At 57.4% G+C, this 20,267-nt stretch overlaps 1 protein-coding gene across 1 annotated transcript; it reads right to left on the minus strand.

Moving 5' to 3' along the window:
• Window positions 1-789: 789 nt before the first annotated feature.
• Window positions 790-19,399, minus strand: C26H3orf70 (chromosome 26 C3orf70 homolog). The gene is made up of 2 exons (XM_064165352.1): window positions 19,042-19,399; window positions 790-4,023 (listed from the first exon to the last, which is right to left on the minus strand). Exons 1-2 carry the CDS (start codon window positions 19,214-19,216, stop codon window positions 3,467-3,469), a joined length of 732 nt encoding a protein of 243 aa, XP_064021422.1. The 5' UTR covers window positions 19,217-19,399; the 3' UTR covers window positions 790-3,466.
• Between the last annotated feature and the right edge of the window lie 868 nt (window positions 19,400-20,267).

Below are 20,267 nucleotides of genomic sequence, written 5' to 3' on the forward strand. Positions count from 1 at the left end.
GCAGCCTGCAGCCACAGGGGCACCTGTGATGCTTTTGTTTCTTGGTAGCTGCAGGTCTGGGATTGCGTCAGCCTCGCCAGGCTGGAGACGTGCGATGGTCTGCACTGGGCATGGGCACTGACACCTGTGTGGGTCAATGGGCTGCAGCCATCTGAGCTGCAGTGTTCAGCCTGGAGAAGAGAAGGCTACAGGCAGACCTTAGAGCTTTGTTTCAGTGTCTGCAGGGGACCTTCAGGCAGGCTGGGGAGGGACTGCTCAGCAGGGCCTGGGGGACAAGATGAGGGCAGTGGTTTGGAACTGGAGCAGGGCAGAGTTAGGTTGGGCAACAGCAGGAAGTTCTGCACAGTGAGGGTGGGGAGAGGCTGGCACAGGCTGCCCAGGGCTGTGCTGGAGGCCCCATCCCTGCAGACACTCAGGGTCAGGCTGGATGTGTCCCTGGGCAGCCTGCTCTGGCTGGAGCTGTCCCTGTGACTGTAGGGGTTGGGCAGGATGCCCTTGGAGGGTCCCTTCCAACCCAATGCCAGATGACATCAGCTCAGGCTTGCAACTCTTCCCACCACGGCTGAAGCAGCAGTGAGAACTGGTCTGTGTGGCTGCCCACCAGTCCCAGCACTCAGCAGGTGCCCGGCCCTGCACGGGCCTAGTCCTGCTGCACTCCCACTGGCTATGGCATTTCTCTGCCCAGCCCTGGCTGTGTGTTTGAGGTGCTCTGCCTGCAGCTTGAGGGACTGCTGGCACTGGCAGACGTTGCACTCCAGCGCGGAGCATGCATGAGCAGGACAAGCCAGGTGAGTTGTTCAGCATTTTATTCCCGAGGACATGTACACAGCCTCCCTCTGCCTGCCTGGGGCAGGGACCCCACGGCACATCTGCAGCACAACTGCGCCGGTGCCTGTGCAAAGGAACCAGGGTTGTGTGCGGGGCCCGTTTCTGAGCTGGGGGTGTGGTGTGGCACAGCGAGAAACCTGCCCCTGTGCTGCCTGCTGAAACACTGCTCAGAATCGGCCCTGGCCCACACTGCTGTTCCGCTGACATCTGACTGGGGCAACAGAGGGGAGAGGCAGCTTATTGTGCTTAAGACATCTGAACAAATCCTGGGTAGGAGACACTCACAGCCTGTGAATATTGCTAATTACTTAGGGTTAGGAAAGGGACCTGACGCCAGTGAGGGGAACCTGCAAGAGCAGAACGCCTTGGGGGAAGGCTTGGTCAGGAAGTACCCAGCTGGCTTCCACTGCTTGCAGACGGCGCCCCGGCTCCTGCTTGCCTGCAAACAAGGTGAGCTCAGAGGGTCCTGAAGCCCCTTCCTGTGCTTGGCACCTGCAGTGAGAGCTGGCAGGGAGCACCGTGTCCTCAGGAGAGGTTCTGCTGCCACCCTTGGGAGGATGCATCTGGCCAGTTCAGCCCAGTCCTCTCAAGGAGAGTCCAACCTCTGGGAAGGAAGCTCAGGCAGGGACAGGAGTGAGTTCTGTCAGCTCCCCACTTGGGTTACAGTGGAAGGTTAAATATGGATAAATGCTGCAGTTTATACATAATGCTTCCATCTACCTATGGAATGCCTCTGAAGGGGCCAGAGACACTAAAGGGTTGTTAGAAAACCATAGCTAACCACAAAAGACAAACCCTGCCCTAAAGAGAAAGAAAACCTATTTAGTTTTACTACAGCCTTCATTTAAACGCCCTCAGCAGAGTCCTTCCAGGTGCCTTGTCAGGAGAACGCAGCTGGTCCTGCAGCAGCCCAGGGTCCTCCTGTGGCAAGCACTGCACTGCATCTGAGCCATCATAGCCATGCACCCAGGGTCTGCAAGTCTGTGTCTAGGAAGTAGAGAGCTGCTTTGTCACCACGTATGGGGAGCCCCATGCCTGCGTGTGCCCACCACACGCACTGCTGCTTAACGCTGCTGACAATACTGGGTGCAAGGCAGACAGAACCAGTACTACGCGGTCAGGGCACGCTGAGGGATGAGCCCCTGGAGCCACCCTGCAGCAGGGATGAGCCTCCAGCACACTCAACTGCACAATGGCTGCAGCCTGGGAGTTGACAACCACAGCTGCATGCAAAAAGCAAACCCTAAGGCAGTCAGTTCCGGCCACAGCACAGCCACAGCTGACTCCAGCTGCTCCCAGCTGCCTGAAGTCTGAGGACCACCTCGGTTTTGTCATGCAGTGCTGAAACCAAACCAGCCGCTCGCACGTGCCAGCTGCTTGAGGGTCGCTTATGGTGAGAGTGGTGCAAGTCTGGCACGGGTTGCCCAGGGAGGCTGTGGATGCCCCCTCCTTGGAGGTGTTCAAGGCCAGACTGAATGAGGCCTCGAGCAACCTGGGCTAGGGCGAGGTGTCTGTGGCCATGGCAGGGGTTTGGAACTGGATGATCTTAGAGGTCCCTTCCACCCTGTCCCATGAATCTACGAATCTGCTCTTGAACTGAGTGCAGAGAGCAGGAGTTGAGCTTCTGCTTTCCAGCAGCATGATCTCAGGCTGTACTGTAACAAGTATTGATCCCATGAGCACCTCTATGCTGTCCCCAAGCTCTGCTGACACAGTGGTGTGGCTGATAAATGTTTTGTGTTTAAACTTTGTCAGTCTTCAGGCAAATGCAGGCCTTGAGGCCGTCGGGTCCTGAGTGCAGCAGCATGGCACAAGGGGGAGCAGCAGGTGGGGTTGTGTGTTTGGAGGTAGCCACTGCCTTCACCTGGCATCCTCCAGCCTGCACTACGTTGCTCGGGCAGCTGCAGGTCAGCTCTGCCCACTCCCACACTGCCAAAGCCAGATCTTCCCAAGAGCCATGGAGAGAGAAGGGAGCAGCTGGAGACAGGCAGCTGAGCAGCAGTTGCCTGCCAGGGAGATTGCAGAGCCTGATGGACCTCAGTGGGTGCTTGGTGCATAGCCTGGAGAAGAGTTGGAGGCACTTTGTGCTTTCTCTAGCCTGCCCTGCTGCCCCACTGGAGAGTGGCACCAGCAGCCTCTGAGAAGAGGTGCACCAGCACTAGAGAAAAGGATGGACAAGGAGCAAGGCCAGAGGTGGAGGAGCCTCTTGTGGCTGCACCTCGCAGAGCTGTTTGAGACAGAACAGGGGCAGCTTTGCTCTGCTGCTGGTAGGTGTCCTGCACCAGCTCACCCCCTGTGCTTTGAACATCCTGACAGATGGAGCCATCTCGAGTGCACATCCTCCGGTGAGCAGTGTCTGGTGGAGCCCGGGCCAAGGAAAGGGCCTGTCTCAGCTGTAGGGTGCTTGAGTCTGATCATCCCCTCAGGTATAGACGACTTTGATCGGGCTGAGGACGTGTTCCACTGGCTCAGGCTGCTGCTAGGTCACCAACACACAAGTCCCATGGCTGCACTCTGGGAATCCGAACTCTCAGGTGCACTGGAAAAAAAAGAGATTGTGGGGAAAAACAATAGAGAGATACTACAAAAGCAACGTCACTGAGTGGGAGCTGGCCTGAGCTGCTGCCAGCCTGGGGGGTCACACAGTGGTTTCTATCGTCTCGATCACTTCCATTTCACACTGCGAGGGCGACAGGAGCGGGCACTCGTCCGGTTCCCAGCTGCTATCCGGGCTGTAATCCTCCTCTGAACTGAGCTCGGCCACCCCCTCCGTGTCCTCGTCACACGACTCCATGTAGTGAACCCCCACGGCGTTGATGCCGGAGTCCTCGGAGCTGGAGGGGGACGAGCAGTGCTCCGGTTTTGGCGTGCTGCTCTCCTCTGTGCTGAGGGCATTGCCGGCGGGCACCTCCTGGGGCCCGCTCCTGTGCGGCGGCGCCGGGGCCTGCCTCTGGACGTAGCACATCTTGCCGTTGATGCACTTAACGCGGTAGCTGTCGAGGAAGAGGTCGGCGATGGCGCAGAGCCGCGGCGAGGCAGGCGGCAGCGGCGGCTGCAGGACGGACGCGAACTTGAGGAAGTGCTGAGTGAGCGACACCGAGATCTGGATGCTGCTGGGGGGCTCCCGGGGCCGAGCCGGGATCGCCGTGCTGGGCAGCTGCTCCACGGGCGTCATGGGCTGGTAGACATATTTACCTGTGGGGACAGCGAGGGGCGCGGGTCACCGCCTGGCACTCGGACCCCGACCCGCGGGCCACTGGTGACAGCCGGCGGAGCCCTGCGAGCAGTGGCCGGAGCGCGTTGCCAGCATCACAGAGCAGGAGGGATGGGCAGGGACCTCTGCCGGTCACAGCATCGTTCTGGGTTGCGAAGACCTCTAAGGTCGCTGCCGACTCAACAGTGCCATGTCCACACACGGTCCTGCTCGGAAGCCCTCAGCTCTAGAGAATTACCTCCGGGAGCAGAAGCCCGGAGCTGAGGAGCAGCCCCCGCAGAGGCCCTGCCTGCGCCCCCGCCGCGCCTGCCAGCGGCTCCACCTCTGCTGCTGCGCTCTCCACCGGGGCAGCTGCGCTGCTCCCGGGCCCGAGGGGGTCCCCGCGCGGCTTCCACGTCCCCTTTGTTTCTGGGGACAGAATCAGATTTGTCTGCATTACGAAGAAGAGCTTTTTACATGACTGCAATTAGAATTTGAAGGTAGAAAATAAGGGAATTTTCGAGCCACAGAAATGTGTTTGGCATCTTGATTATATGGTTAAGCAGGAAGAAAATAGGATTAGGTTGGGCTCCAGAGCTGAACCAAGCAAGACCAGAAAATCTTTACTAAAAGAGATAAATAAGAGAGCAGAAAACCAGCACTTGGCTAGGGAAAGCTGAGAAACTTGAGGCTATGCCTAGGACTGCAAAATGCTGCATTTCATTGGCATGAAGCCTCTGACAGATTCCTGTCTCCCTGGGGGCTCATGCACCATGGAAGCAGACAGCGCAGAAGACCTGCAATCAGGGAGGCTCTCACAAGAGCTTCAGTGCACGAGCTGCAAATCCTGCTCTGTGCAGGCAGAAGAAGGAGCAGAGCAGTGAAGGGTGCTGTGATGTCTGAAGCTCTTGGATAAGGAAGCAGAGAAAGCCATCCAAGTCTCCCTGTGGTAATGAGCTGAGCTGCGATGGGCACAGCTGCCACACCACTTGGTGTTTGCAGCCCTGCTCCTGTGAGTTCTCCCTTCCTGGCTCAGCGACCCCAGCTCTCAGCCACAGCAGCTTCTGGGGTGCTCAGTGCCTCTGCCAAGGCCCTCACACAGGCTCTGCTTTGTCAGCCCAGCTCGAGGATGCAACCAGGGAAACCTGGCGTGCTGGGGAAGGCTTTTCCCACCCCTGCTGTTCTGCTGCTGCTGGAAAGGATAGGGCTGCTGCACTCTGCTGGGACTCCAAGGGCAGGAAGAGCTGAGAAAAGGCCACAGAGCAGGGAGCCAAGAGAGGAGCTACCCGAGCAGTGGAGCGTGGGCGCAGCGCTGCCAGGCCACAACGGCAGCAAGCAGGCTCCGGGAACCAGCAGGAGGTGAAGCTGAAGAGCTTCCCAGGCTCCCTGTGCCACGGGAGGGAGCAGCCGCCAAGCCAGCCAGAGAGCAGCGAGATGGCAGCAGGGCGTGGGCAGGGGAAGAACACGTCTGCTCAAGATTTGAGCAGCTCACCTCCATCACCTCCAGGCCCGGCCCTGCTGCGCCCTGTGCACTGCTCACTGTCCGCAGAGCCACTGCGCAAGCTCCGAGCAAACGAGCCAGGCTTCCTTCCCTCCTGTTCTGCTGTGCCTGGCTTGCAGCAAGCACAAAGACCTGCTCCCCACTTGCCATCCTTTTAACATGCCCTGCTCTAGTTCCTAGACACGACTCAGAGGCATTAAGCGCTGCCCTCATATGCTCCAAGCACAGAGCACAGCTTCCTCCTCAGCACCCTTTGGAGCAGCAGTACAGGGATGGAGTCTCTTGGGCATTTTTCAGCTCTTGCAGACACAACTTCTCTAGCATGCTCTCTGGGGTAGCTGAGCAGACCTCACTTTCACAACCTGCTGGACCAGCAGCAGCCGCTGGCTTCCTGCCACCTACTCTTCTCCAGAAATCCATCCTTGAAAGCAGTGAAGTATGTAAAGCACCACAGGTGACCAGTTAGTACTGCTGGCTGGAGCAGTGCCTGGCAGCACTCAGCTCATGGACACCCAAACTCCAAGGGCAGGATGATTCATTCAGATATCTGAGTACCACAGAATGGCTCCAGCTGGAAGGGACCTCAGAGATCCCATGGCAGGGCCACCTCTCAACTCAACTGCTCAAGGCCTCATCCTGAGGCTTCCTGAGGGGAGGTTGCAGTGAGGTGGGGTTAGTCTCTTCTCCCAAGTAACCAGCAACAGGACAAGAGGAAATGGCCTGAAATTGTACCAGGGGAGGGTTAGGCTGGAAAGGAGGAAAAATTTCTTCACTGCAAGGGTGGTCAGGGACTGGAACAGGCTGCCCATGGAGCTGGTGGAGTCACCACTCCTGGAGGTGTTCATGATGCCGTGCTTGTGGTGCTTCAGGATGTGGTTTAGTGGTCATGGCAGTTGGACTCAGCGATCTCAAAGGTCTTTTCCAGCCTGGATGATTCTGTGATTTGTCTCTGCTTGAGCCTCCAGCTCTGTAATGGCACCACTGCTCTCCCACTGCAAAGCCAGCTGGGATCCTCGCCGCAGCCACGCAAGGCTCTCCTGCTGCCACGCGACTCTGCCAAAGAGAGCAGCTTACACGGGAGGGAAATCCCCACTAGGAAGATCACCCAAAACCATTCTAATGCAATCCCACGTTGCTTGGGAGGAGTGAAGGCAGAGCAAGCACTCTGATATACCAGTAACAGGAGATGGTGTGGGCATGGAGGCATCTGCATCATCCCAAGGACAGTTCACACTGTGGTTGCTCTTCCATGTCCCTGTGTGGGGAGACCATGGGGATCAGCTTCTCAAGCACTGCTTCTCCATACAGCAAGAGGGAGAGCTCACGAGCCTTCCTCCTGTGGGACTTGTTCCACACCCCATCGGTGTGGCAGGAGAGATGCAGCTGCTCTAAATGAGCTGCCTGGATGCACACCCCTTTGATGTGCAAGTGAAGCTGTTGTGCAGGTGATGACAGCTACAAGCTGGAGCACTGTGCTGCTGCCTGGATTGGCACGGCAGCCCAAGGACAAGGCACAAGCTGTCAAACACCCAGCTGGCTCTCCAGGAGGCTTGGGGCAGTGAGTGGCAGAGGTGGCAGACAGCTCTACCCTCTCTGATTGGGCTGTGGTTAACCCCAGCCCAGGGAAGGAACTGGGGATTGTTCCCCAGTGGCAAAGCAGAAAGTCCTGGCAGATGGAGGTGTTCCTCCATCGCAGACTACAGCAAAGCTTGCTGCCCACACCCTGCAGATGGCTACTGAGGGGCCTCTCAGCACCCTAAGCCTGCCTGAAGCACTCAGCACCCCTGAAGAGGGGATCTGCAATTGTGATTCTGGACTGAGCACCACCAGGGTGCCACTGCCGGCCAGGTCCACAGCATGCACAAAATGACTGCCTCTGGCCTTCCTCCTGTCTCCCTCCAATCATGTACAGAGCATGGGACAGCAAACCTTGGGCAGCCTGAGCTAGCTGGACCTGTCCAAGCCTTGTAGGTTTTTCTATGCACCTCGGCCTAGGAGCAGGTAAGTCTTAAGAGAGACCTGGAGCTTCCTGCTGCCATCCCTGGTCCTTCCCCTTACTGCTTACATGGATTTACCAGACATAAAGCAAAACCAACCCTGAAGGCTTGAGAAATGTTTCCTCCAGCCATAAACCCTCCTATTTGCTTACTAACCATTGGTAGGATGTAGAGTATGGACACCCCAAAAAGCAGTGCCCAACACTGCACACCACACCTGCTCTTCCCTGCCAGCACCCATGGCAAGTGTCACACCAGCAGCGCAGCACAGCACAGCCCCGTACAGGGTTACAGGCATGGGAAGCCTCGCAGGCCAGCTCAGACACCTCCACCACGGCTTGAGCCAGGGCATCCCAGTTCAAGCTCTGAAGCCAAGGGTGTTTGCCTTCCAACAAGGGAGGGGTGTCACCTGGTGCCAAAGTGCCCAGGAGCCAGCTGCGTGCTGGCTGCAGCCAGAGCAGGAGAGCAGCAGCACAGGGAGGGGATCCTGCCTCTCTGCTCTGCTCAGCCCTCACCTGCAGCACTGCCTCCAGCTCTGGGAACCCAGCACAAGAAGGACCTGGAGCTGCTGCAGAGGCTCCAGAGGAGGCCACCAAGGTGCTCAGAGGCTGCAGAAGCTCTGCTGTGGGTCCAGGCTGGGAAAGCTGTGGCTGTGCAGCCTGGAGAGGAGAAGGCTGCAGGGAGACCTCAGAGTAGCCTGGCAGTGCCAAGATGAGGGACAATGGCTTTGAGCTGGGAGAGGGGAGAGTGAGAGTGGAGATGAGGGACAAATTGTCGGCAGTGAGGGTGGGGAGAGCCTGGCACAGATTGTTCAGGGAGGCTGTGGCTGCCCCCTGCCTGGAGGTGTTGAAGGCCAGGCTGGATGAGGCCTGGAGCAGCCTGGGCTGGTGGGAGGTGCCCATGGAGCTGAATGATCCTCGAGGTCCCTTCCAACCCAAGCCATTCTACAAACCCCTCTACAAAGGTGAAGTGGGCAGCAGCCACTCTGTGCACTGGCAGAATGCACTGGGTTGGGAGGGATCCCTAGAGGCCATCTAGTCCAAGTCCTTTGCAGTGAGCAGGGGCATCTTAACTAGAGCAGGTTGCTCAGAGCACCATGCAGCCTGACTTTGAATGTCTCCAAGGGTGGGGCTTCCACCACCTCCCTGAGCAATTTGGTCCCCCCACCCTCATTTTTTTCCCTGCAAACCTGTATCCCACATTTCTGCTGGGTGTCTTTTTCAATTCAGTACATAAAGTAGCCAAAAAATAATTAGTGCTAAATAGTTATTATCCTAACCCATCCCTGTGCACTCTCGGCTCAGGCTTCAGCATCTCCTCATTTCCATGCAGCCAGTCAGAGTGCTGGTATGGTTACAAAGGAGGATAAGCAGGGGCCAGTGTCAGTAGCTACCCAGAAGACAAAAGCATTTCCCAGGCACTAGAGAGACAAGGTCCAGGCCTCTTCCAGCTGTCTAGGACATGCTGCAGGGGAGCAGCCTCTGGATGCCATGGGAATGTCTTCCTGTGAACCTTCAAATAGGCAGCACACCCCAGAGGTTCTTGAAGGAAAATCCCCTCCAAGGGACTGTGCCATGCAAGAAACACCCACAGGAGACGGGCTGGGGCAGGCAGCTGGGACTTGTAGCTTGGAACAGCCTTCTGCTGGCTGCAGCCTGCTCTCTTGGTGGGTGAGAGGAGATACAAGGGCACAGGGACGTGCTGTAGCTGGGCTGCTCCCTGCCCGCTGTCAGAGCACGGGGGGTCCTTCTGTGCCTCACAACAGAGCCAGCCTGCTGGGAGCAGTGCCTGCTGTCAGTGCAGGCCACACCGGGCACCCCCAGCCCACTGCTTCTCCTGCTGCTGTGCCTGTGCACCTTTCCAGTCACTCCTTGTCCTGCTCCATCTCTGCATCCCTGCTCCCGACCTCCTCAGAGCTGGGAACTGAAGGGGCTGCTCTCCCTGCTCACGCCCAGAGCACGGCACCACGCAGCTGAGGACTGCCCCCCGCTCCGCGGGGGCTGGGAGCCAGCAGAGGAGGTGCCCCACGGTGCCAGAGAGCGCCACTGGCGGCACACAGCTCAGAGCAGCTGGACAGCAGGGGCGGGAGCAAACTCCGCAGGGGCTGCTAGCAGGGTAAGCAAAGGCTGGCCGAGAGGGACGAGCATCGCCCCCAGCTCACACCCAGAGGGTCAAGATCTGCAGCACCAGCCGGGAAGCACCGAGGCCCAGAGGCAAGGGTGGGCAAAGCAAAGCCAAAGGTGCCTGTCTCCTTCACCTACCCTGCCTGCGCAGGGCCAGTGCTGGTGGACTGCAGAGCCGATCAGCGCCCCCCGACACAGCTGGCGGTGTCCAAGTGCTTGTGAACGAGCGCAAACACCTGGGGCACGGCTCAGGGTCAGCGGAACAGAACCCAGAGGCGGCCGGCAGCAGGCAGCCGGCAGCAGCCAAGCTCTCGCCGCAGGCATGTTCTAGCCGCAGCCCTGTGCCCCGGGTCCCCGGAGGGACCACCGTGGAGCACGGAGCGTCCCCAGGCTGGGTACAGGCACACAAGCAAAGCAAGCAGTTCTGGGGGCACACCTGGGGCTGTGCAGCCAGCAGTCAGAGCCAGAAGGCAAAGGCAGGCCTCGTCGGAACTGTTGCACACCACAGTTAGAGATAAACTCCAACTGCTGCTGTGCCTGAATTAGTGTGGGGATATTAAAAACCAGGCCCAGTTGCCAAGCAATCCCATTTAACTTTGCCAGCAGTTTTTTCCACTTCCATCTATGTGAATATACTCAGCTACTGGCAAAAACATCTCTAAATTGCACCAACTGCACTTCTTGAGTTCTATGAGTCCCTACAGAAAAACTGAGCCGTGGAGGAATCAAAGGCTGTATGGAAGCCTCCTCTGGACCGCATGGACAGAGAAAGCCACAAGGATGCTGGAATGGAATCTACAACATGCTAAAGCAGGGTCACTTTACAAGCAGGAAGAAGCAGACATCTAAATCCACAGTGCCTGGAATCCAGCCTCCTGCAGTCAGCTCTTGATGCTAGCACAGGCTCGTGCTGCCCATCCACAGCTCAGCTGACTCTGCCACAGCTCCCGTTCCCGACCTCACAGTGCCTGTGAGCATCCTTTACAGCCTTACCGACGCGCAGCTCTGAGTTACCAAGGCCTGACGGGAGTCACAAAGCATAAGACAGACTGAGAGCCACTACACAAAAACACCCCAAGACGTCCATTTGCCACCAGTCAGCTCTGCTGGTGGCATCAGCACGAGCAGCAAACCCCTGCCTACTCTTGAGGAGTACGGAGGTGCTGCCAGGAAATTGGAGGTCCTGTGCCAAGTGCCTGAAAGCCCTCTCCAGTGCTTCCAGCAAGGCTGAGTGCACGGCCAGCTCTGCAGCCCGGCAGGATGGAAACCACCAAGACGAGAACCTGGAGACTGTGCAGGTCTTCAAGGCAGTGCCATGGGCTGAGCATGGCACTCCCACCTGAGAAGTGCCCATCAGCAGCCTCAAGAGCAAGGAGGGTGTGCCAGAAGGCCCCGCAGACATGCACCTTGCGGAGCAGGCTCACAGGCTGAAGTGGCACCTGCAGAGCCCGGGAAGGAAGCCACATGCCTGCCACAGGGCCCTGCTCCCTCCTCCAGTGCAGATTTCATTTCTGAGCTATTACTCTGCAGAGAGAGAAGTACCTGAAGCCTCCTGCCAGAACGAAGACCCCTGAGCAGGAGCAGGGGCTTGGCCTTCACCATGCAGCTGTTCAGAATTCACCAGCATGCCACGAGCTGCTGGGACACAACCTCAACGAACGTCACCTTTAGAGGTACTTGCTTCTGACAGCAAACATCCACAGCCTTCTCACTGAGGCTTCTCCCAGGTAGGCTTCATGAAGCCAGCAGCTACAGCAAAGAGCTCTCAGAGGCTCTTGCCAGCAGATCAGTGTGTTTTGGGCAGGCAGACAGAAGTCTTTGTGAACCACACTCCTCAGGTGGATGGAAGGGTTACAAAGCACAGCCTCACAGCTGTGCATGGCAATGAGAGGTTTGGCTGCAGTACACAAGGCCCCCTCATCTCAGGACTTTAGGAGAAAGAGGAGCAGTGATTTCTGTCCAACCCAGTACAAGGCATAGAAGGGAGTCAGTCCTCCAAGAAGTACTTAGAGCAAGGAAACTGAATTCAAAGCTTTTCCTGTGGTCTGCTCCTTTCAAGTGACTCAGAGGTTTTGTTAGTAATAACAGAACATGTCTGTGTCTAAACAGAGCTGTGTTACAGTGAGGATTTCAAAATGAATGCCAGCAGGATCTTTGAAAGGCACTGATCACAGAATCACAGCATGGCAGGGGGTGGGAGGGACCTCCAGAGATCACCCAGTCCAACCCCCCTGCCAGAGCAGGAGCACCCAGGGCAGGGCACACAGGAACTCCAGAGAAGGAGGCTCCACAAACTCTGGGCAGCCTTCTCCAGGCTCCAGCACCCTCACACTAAAGTTTCTCCTTGTGCTGAGGTGGTACCCCCTGGGTCCCAGCTTGTACCCATTGTTTCTTGTCCCATCCCTGGGCACCACCAAACAGAGCCTGGCACCTTCCTCCTGACACCCACCCCTCAGGTATTTACAGACACTGATCAGATCCCCTCTCAGCCTTCTCCTCACAGCAGAGATGTTCCAGTCCCTTCATCACCTTCATAGCCTCTGTTGGATTCTCCCCAGCAGGTCTCCATCCCTCTTGAATTGGGAAACCCAAAGCTAGACAGTATTCCAGGTCTCACCTGATGTTTTCAGAGGGTATGGTGAATCCACACTCAGCATCAGCAGTGCATCTATACTGTAATGTGCATGTTAGAACCACAAGCAGAGCAACAAAACAGGTCCAGAAGGTGCACCTGTGCAAACTGGTGGCTGTTTTTCCCTTGGGATCACCCCTCCGAGCAGAATGAGCTGCCCTGCTTCCCTCCACCGTGCGCAGCTGAGTGGAACAAAGCTTGGGTATCGCAGCTCTTCAAACGGCAGGTGAAGAGCAAATCCTCATTCAAGTCTTCTCTCGCTACAAGCTGGAACATCTCCTGCAGCTCCTGCCTGGTGCTCAGCACAACACCCTGCTCATGCACAAGCATCTTGTCCAGACAAAGGGACTCTGCCTCACAGACATCCAAATCCTTTCCAGAGCAATCCTCATCCTCCTGATCCCACCCTCCCATCCTAGCCCCACAGCTCCATTCCTCTGTAGACAAAGAACACATGAGCTACTCCAAATGCTCAGTCTCAGAGCTTAAACTCAGTGGGATACAAATCCCTTTGCATGTTTATCCAACAACTCAGTCACCAGGCAGGCCAGGCTAGATGAGGCCTTCAGCATCCTGTGCTGATGGGAGTAACCCGTGGCAGGGGCTTAGAACTGGATAAGCACTGAGGTCTTTTCCAACCCATCCCATTCTGTGACTATGAATCCATGTAGCCTGCCCTGTGGAACAGCACTGCTGGCACTCAAATTGCCATCACCAGTGCCAGGCTGACGACTTCCAGCAAGCTCCAGTCCCCATCACATCTGGCTGACAGACACACATGCTGCCCTGGCACACTGCTGGCCTGCTGCTGGCTCTGGGATGTGGCAGAAAGTTTTGTTGTCAACAAAAGCCAACACAAAGCAAAGCCACCAGAGCAAAAGCAAGGAGCTGTGCAATGCATGCGGTGCTGCAGAGCAGCCCAGGGCTTGTTTCAGCATCTCCCTGTCAGCGCTGCAGCCGCCACTCTAACGTGCAGAGGGCAGGCGAAGCCGGCTGGCAGGAGGGCACAGCTCCTCTCCAGCCTCCAAGCTTTGTCGTGGCACACTCGAATACCGTCAGTAACCATTGGAGCTCACTTCCCAGTGGTCTGTTACCGGCTGCCTTGCTGGTTCCCCGCTCACAGCTCCTGCAGGCAGGCTGGGCTCTGAATCATCACCCAGGCTTCAAAGACTGCCAGAGCCCCTGCTGAGAGCTTCTGTGGCTCCAGAGACACCGTGGAAATGCTTCCTGCGCGCACAGAGATGCGCAGCCGCTGCACACATCAGCGGGGAGCAGGGAAAATCCCAGCACCTGGCCAGATGGGTGTGCACCGCCGGAGGATAGGCAGGAGAGGGGATGTGACCCCCACCACAGCCTCCTCCAGGAGATGGCACCGAGACTGGCCCCAGCAGAGAGGTTTCAGCAGCTCTGGGGGACAGGAAAGGAACTGGTCTGGTTTAAAGTGTTGTAAAATAAGACCACTGGTATTTGGAGTAGAGGAGTGTAAGAAACAAGGTTCTGCTGGACGGCAGCCAGGTGCAGCGGCAGCCGCGGATCGCTTCAGTGCCTGGCATCAGCTGTGGCAGAGAGACGACCGCCTGCCCCTGCCCAAACACAGAGCACAAACCTACCCCAGATCCGAAACTACGACTGGCTGGTCCAGCACTGGGCTACCTGCAGGCACCCAGGAACAGACACGGCGAGGAAGCGGTGGAGCTTGCTCCGAGATCCAAGAGAGACCCTGGGCTCCCTGCTCAGCAGGCAGATGAACGTCAACATCCTCGGATCCTGATCCCTGCAAGAGGTGCCGCAGCGGGCGGAGACCTTCCCCTCAAAAGCACCCAGAGAAAACCCTCTGGGGTGTGCCGCCCATCACGAAAGCCATGTTCTCCGCTTGGCTGAGGATGACACTGCGTTGGCAGCCTTGCCAAGCCTGCCTGACCTCGCACAGAGGCTGCCAGGGCTGGATCCAAACTTGGGCTGTGCCGGTCCCGTAATTCCATGCAGCACGGCCGGGAGCAGGAAGGTATTTCAAGGCACACCTGCCAGTGTTCTACACCACTCAGCAGATTACAACCTCTTCTGCCTCTACTTGACAATTTAGGGGTTTAAAGCCTCCACTGCAACCACGACACTTTGGCATGGCTGAGGCTGGTAACTCTTCTTTTCTGACCACCCAAAGAAGCTCTTCACCCACGCTCGGTTTCTTTGCTTGCAAATGCTCCAAACAGCTGAATCTTGCAAAAGTGGTGGGACTGAAATTTATTTGCTGCATTTGTTTTTCAGTGTGAGATCTCCAGGAGGCTTTCAGTAACTAAAGCCTGCTTTTTTGATGCTGGATCAGGGAAAAAAAAACAAACACCAAAACCAACCCCCAAAACACAGGAAGGCAAATACAAGGCAGCACATCCCCTGTCTATTGACACAGGTGCTGTGAAACGTGAGTATGGTGGAGCCATCACGCACCGGGGACTGTGGATAACCACGAGGTGTTGCACTGCGAGAGCCGCGAGGTGTGGAACAGAGAGCAGGGCGTTCAGACTGAAAAACAAACACAGTTGCAACAGAGGACCTGATTTGCATTGCCCGGGGGTGAAGCCAGCTTTGTAATCGTATCAGTGTGAGCTAACCCTCAGGAAGCAAACTTAGCGAAACAGAGTCCGTGTCCGTCAGGACAGATGTAACCCGCAAGGGTCTGATCCTTTCTGACAGCAGCAGGTACCACGAGGCAGCCAACAGCCTTGCAGACAGCATCAGTGCAACTCAGAGCTGAAGCAGGTACCTAGAGGTGAGGAAAGGACGGCAGACTCCCTGCTGCAGACCTGGCACCTCTTTTCCCTGACTCTAGACAAAGCAGACCTGAGTAACTTAAAAGCTCTCAACCTGCTTCTAATAAACGAACCCCCACGAGGCTGGTGCAGGGGACGGGAAGAAGGTGGACAGGAGCTGTCACTCCAGCAGGGGGAATGCATGCAGGGGCAGACTGAAAGGGTGCAGCACAAGCAAGACTAACGAGTAAAGGGACAAACACAGGGGCTGAAGCCACCACACCTCTTGGGCCAGCACCTTCTTCCCTGCAGGGAAGAAAACTCTGAAGGCCCTCATCCCACTTCCACACGGAGACAGGAGCCGTGACGCATGCCGGCATCCCTGCCCCCGTATGACAAACGCAGCGGCAGGGTGCTGTAGACATCTCTTGAAGGATACAGTGTGCTGCCTGCTCTCCTGGACCCCGATGGCCACAAAGCCAGGCACCTCCAAGGCCACCCTGCCAGCTCTCGCACCTGCAGCAACCCCAGGCCCATTTTGCATGATCCTGCCTATGGAGGTTTTGGTTGGGTTCAGGGCTCCCAGGCACAAGAACACATCAAAGCAGCACCTCCCATCTCAGAAGGAAATCTGATTGCTACGAACTCCAGAACAGACTGGAAATGACCCAAAAGAAACTCCCAGAAGTCCTGCAGATATCCCCAGCACTTGAGGTGCTCTGAGTTGTCTGTCTCCTCTGCACAGTCTCCGATGTTGCCTGCCAGCTGTTATTGCTGTTTTAGGGACAGAGAAACACAGGAGGTAAAGAGAGCATTTCAAGCGCTGCTTCCTGAGGAGCGTGCCAGCAGGAATGGCTTTGGGGAATTCATACCAAGCTCTTTCTCAATTATTAAAGCTACAGCCAAGTGTCTCTGCAGTGCTAAACTGCTTCTGTCACTGGAGTGAGCAGATGTGCTCCTGAATACACCACGAGCCAAGCTACAAGGTGGAGTGGACAGGAGTTTCTGCAGCTCCTTCAGTGTGAGTGCACAAAGAGCTGACATTCTCCAGGTCCTCCACCACTGGTGGGAAGTAACATTCCAAAGGCCATTAGAATTGATACGGAGCTTCCTTCACCCCAACACGGCTCTTAGGAATCAGAGAGAAGCACTTTGGAGAAGGCTCTGAGGATTCCCAAGTCAGTACTACAGCACTGCATCCACGGAGGAGAGCTCCCAGAGCTGCCTAATTACACCCCTGGCCTTGATATCATTTGCCATTACAGGATTCATCCTTATCCCTTTCAAGTTCAACTCAATTCATTGCGCAGGAGCAGGGTACAAAAAGATCCTCATCTCCAAAACTAGCATGAGGAAATGAGGGGCTCAGAACTCTTCTGTGTGGGTCCAAGACACTGAGCCATGTGGCTGCATTTCAAAGCATCACGGGGCGGTCACATCCCAGTTTCCTTCACTATCCTCAGGGACCAAGCAGGAAGTCTGCACTTTTGCCAAAGCTGTCCTGAGTTTTGCAGCTTGTGATTGCCACAGGAAAGCAAAGGGTTGGATCGGCACTCAAGTGGCCCTTCCAAGAGGGAATCAGCTCCATGTACCTCCAAAGAACCACAGAGCTGTTTTGGTTGGAAGACACCTCTAAGATCACCGAGTGCCACTACAGGACACTGGTGTAAGGCTTCTCTAGAGGCCTTCAGGGACGACTCCTCATTGCAAGGACTCTGTTCCCTTGCTCTGCTTGCCACAGGTAGGTGATCTCTGGTTATTTTGCAAGCCTGTTAGCAAAGGACTAGATCCCAGCTTCCCTTGCACTGTGCAAAGCTCCCCTCCCTCCCCCCATCAAACTTTCATAGCCCAAGCAACTCTTCTGCCTTTGCAGCTCCCTTTAAATCCTATTTTCTAAGCTGTGGTCTCCTACAGAAGCTCCCCAGTTCTCCTGCAGCTCTTGAAAATGCCATGCTCAGACGAAGCCCATCAGCCTAGTCTCATCATTACTGAGATGAAGAGACTAATTAAACTGCCCCCTGCAATGCTGCTGTGAATGCATCTCCAAGTGAAGCTTGGCTTCTGGGTCTGGATTTACCAGAAAGGCCTCCTGCTGCTGACACATGCTCGGTTTGTGACCCATCCTCATCTCCAGATCCTTCTCCATCATATCACTTCTTTAGTTGCTCTCAGCTCCACACCTATCTCCTCCTTCCCAGGACCATCCCCAGCTGATTTCAGGTAGCATCTTTGTCTTAGAAACACCTTTCTGAGCTCTGGCCCTGTACTCCAAAGTGCTCACGAGCTCACAGATCTTGATGCTGACCACAAATGACTAAGATGGGGAAATTTTGCAGAAGAGTCTATCCAGGTTGTAACTCTGGCCTTTGTGCCAATGAAACATACTGGAGCAGGTCCAGAGGAGGCCACTAAGATGAGCAGAGGGTGGCAGAACCTCCCCTATGGGGACAGGCTGGGAGAGTTGTGGCTGTGCAGCCTGGAGAGGAGAAGGTTGAAGGGAGAGCACAGAGCAGCCTGCCAGGAGCTGAAGGGCTCCAGGAGAGCTGGGGAGGGACTTTGGAGAAGGACTGGGAGTGCCAGGATGAGGGACAATGGCTCTGAGCCGGGAGAGGGGAGAGTGAGAGTGGAGAGAAGGGAGAAATTATTGGCAGTGAGGGTGGGGAGAGCCTGGCACAGGTTGCCCAGGGAGGCTATGGCTGCCCCCTGCCTGGAGGTGTTGAAGGCCAGGCTGGATGAGGCCTTGGAGTAGCCTGGGCTGGTGGGAGGTGTCTGTGCCCATGGCAGGGGCCCAGAACCAGATCAGCTTTAGGGTCTCTTCCAACCTAAACCATTCCCTGGATCTATGAATCTCTGTCCTTGCACAGCTGGTGACTACAGCACCTGCCGATTGTGCCACCACCCAGTACTCATTGCAGGGCATAGACAGAAAAACACCCAACAAACCCTTGCTCTGAACTGATTTTAACTGAACCCCACACCGAGGTGGTCACTAACTCAAAGGGCAGCTCTCACCCAAGCCAGAGGTGGCTCCTCAGGCAAGCCCCTTGCCAGAAGCGCACAGGAGGGGAATCCCCTCAGGAGCTGAAATTGTGGGGAGATATGAGGACAGACTTAAAAAGAGAACAGGATGTCAAGGGACACCTTCAGCAGCACCAAGCCCTCACACACAGGTCCAACTTTAACCCTGCCTCCCCGGCTTTAAGATCTCCAAGCGCAACACAAGCTGAGTGCGCAGCTCCACCCCCGTTTCTGGACCTGGCACCGCCATGCTGCTTGGAACGCCTGCTCCTCGAGGCTGTGTGCAATTAATTATTCATCAAAGTGTGTTTGGACATCTACAGCTCAATCCCAGCCTCCATGATTATGCACATCAGCATCCTGAACACAGAGATTAAAGTCATCAGGCACCCGGCTGGATCAGCACTGGGGTCTGAGGCAGTTACTATGTGCTATATATATCCTAAAGCCGACACTTCTCTCCTCTCAAGATTTTATACCGTGCGTTCCCAAGAAGAAAATCACACAATCATCATTTCACTTGGAAAAGACCTTGCAGATCATCGAGTCCAACCACGATGTAACTCTACAAACCTCCGAACAGAGAACGAAATAGCTGCTTAATGGTTCCTCGGTGCGAAGGGCATTTGCTGCTACCGCTGCTGCATGCGGCGCCAGGGCAGGAGCCGGCCCCGCCAGCAGCTCGGTCCCTCCGCCCGTTCCCCGGCTGCGAACGGTGTCTGGACGCCCTGCTGCAGCTGTCCCAGTGCCCCCCACCCACCCGCTCCGCCGGGAGCAGACCCGAAGTTTGGGGTCCCATCGCACAGGCCGAGCCTTGGTCTCCCTCCACCCCGCCCGGGTGTCTCCAGCCGCCCGGACAGCCACAGCCCCGGCGGGGCGGACTCCCTACCGGCCGCCGCGGGGCCGGGCGGGCCGGGCCAAGGTGGGCCGGGAGGCGACCCGGGCACAGCCGGGACCGCCCGGCCGATGGGGACCGCCGGGACCGCTCGCTCGCTCACTCACAGTGGCACCATCCCAGGTGGCAGCACCAGTGCAGGCGGAAGCAGCGGCCGTGGCTGTGGGTGGCGCAGAGCGAGAGCCCGTCGCAGGGCTGGAAGTCAGGTCTGCCCGCGCAGCTGCGGGCCAGCGCCTGAGCCTCGTCCAGCTTCTCGCTCTTGGCCGCCGCCGCCCCGCTCATGGCGCCGCCGCTCCGCCCGCAGCCCCCGCGCCGCAGCGGCCGGGAGGAGGAGGAGGAAGAGGAGGCGGCGGTGCTGGAAAAGGAGGAGGAGAAGGAGGAGGAGAAGGCGCGAGTCGCAGCGGAGACCGCCCGCCCGCCCAGCACCGCGGGGGGCAGCGCCGCGGGCAGAGCCCGGCCGCGCCGCTCCCGCCGGCTCCTCCCCGCCCTGCCCCGCCCGGGGACCGCGGGATGCCGCCGGTCCCTCCCTGTCGCCCTCCCGTCCGCCCTTCAGCGCCACCCGCTGCCCCAGACCCCGCTGACCGCCCGGAGCCGGCCCGCGGGGGCGCGGAGTCGGGCGGTGCGGCGGACAGCCCGGGGCGAAGCCCCACCGGGAGCAGGGCGGGCGGCGGCCGTGGCCGAGGCGGGGCTGGGCGGGGGTGAGGCCGCTCCGAGGGCTGCCCTACGCGTCGTGTGGGTGTCACTGGGGGCAGCAGCTCTGCCGCGCCGGGAGCTGCGGCAAGGGCACCTGCCGTGATTTTTAACCCGTGGTGGGACTGAAGTGGTTATTCAGACGCATCCCGCAGGGCAGGAGCTGCGGGCAGCACCGGCAGAGAAGAGTGGTGCCAGGCACTGCTGGGCCGGCCGGGAGCCCGGAGCGGCCCGCACACCCCTGCCACGGCTAGGCACGCCGAGCTCACGTCTGCACCCCGCCAGGCTGGCTGAACGGCATCCACCCTTATGGGCATCCAGACCGCCCCCTCCAAGGAGTGTGAGAAGGCAGCAAGCAGTCTGGACGGGATGACCCAGGTACTCCAAGGGCTGCGGCACTCCAAGCCTATGGATGGAGCAGGAGACTGAGCTGCTTGCACGCGTGGCACGTGGTGCTGGCAGTCCTTGGTTTGTGGTTTATTCTTGATGCTACTCTCAGGTTGTTTCCATCTGAACATGACGAGGAACTTCTTTACTTTGAGGGTGATGGAGCCCTGGAGCAGGCTGCCCAGAGATGTGGTGGAGTCTCTGGATCTGGAGACTGGATGTGTTCCTGTGTGACCTGCCCTGGGTGCTCCCGCTC

Source organism: Pogoniulus pusillus, chromosome 26, assembly GCF_015220805.1.
Source record: "Pogoniulus pusillus isolate bPogPus1 chromosome 26, bPogPus1.pri, whole genome shotgun sequence".
NCBI lineage: Eukaryota > Metazoa > Chordata > Aves > Piciformes > Lybiidae > Pogoniulus > Pogoniulus pusillus.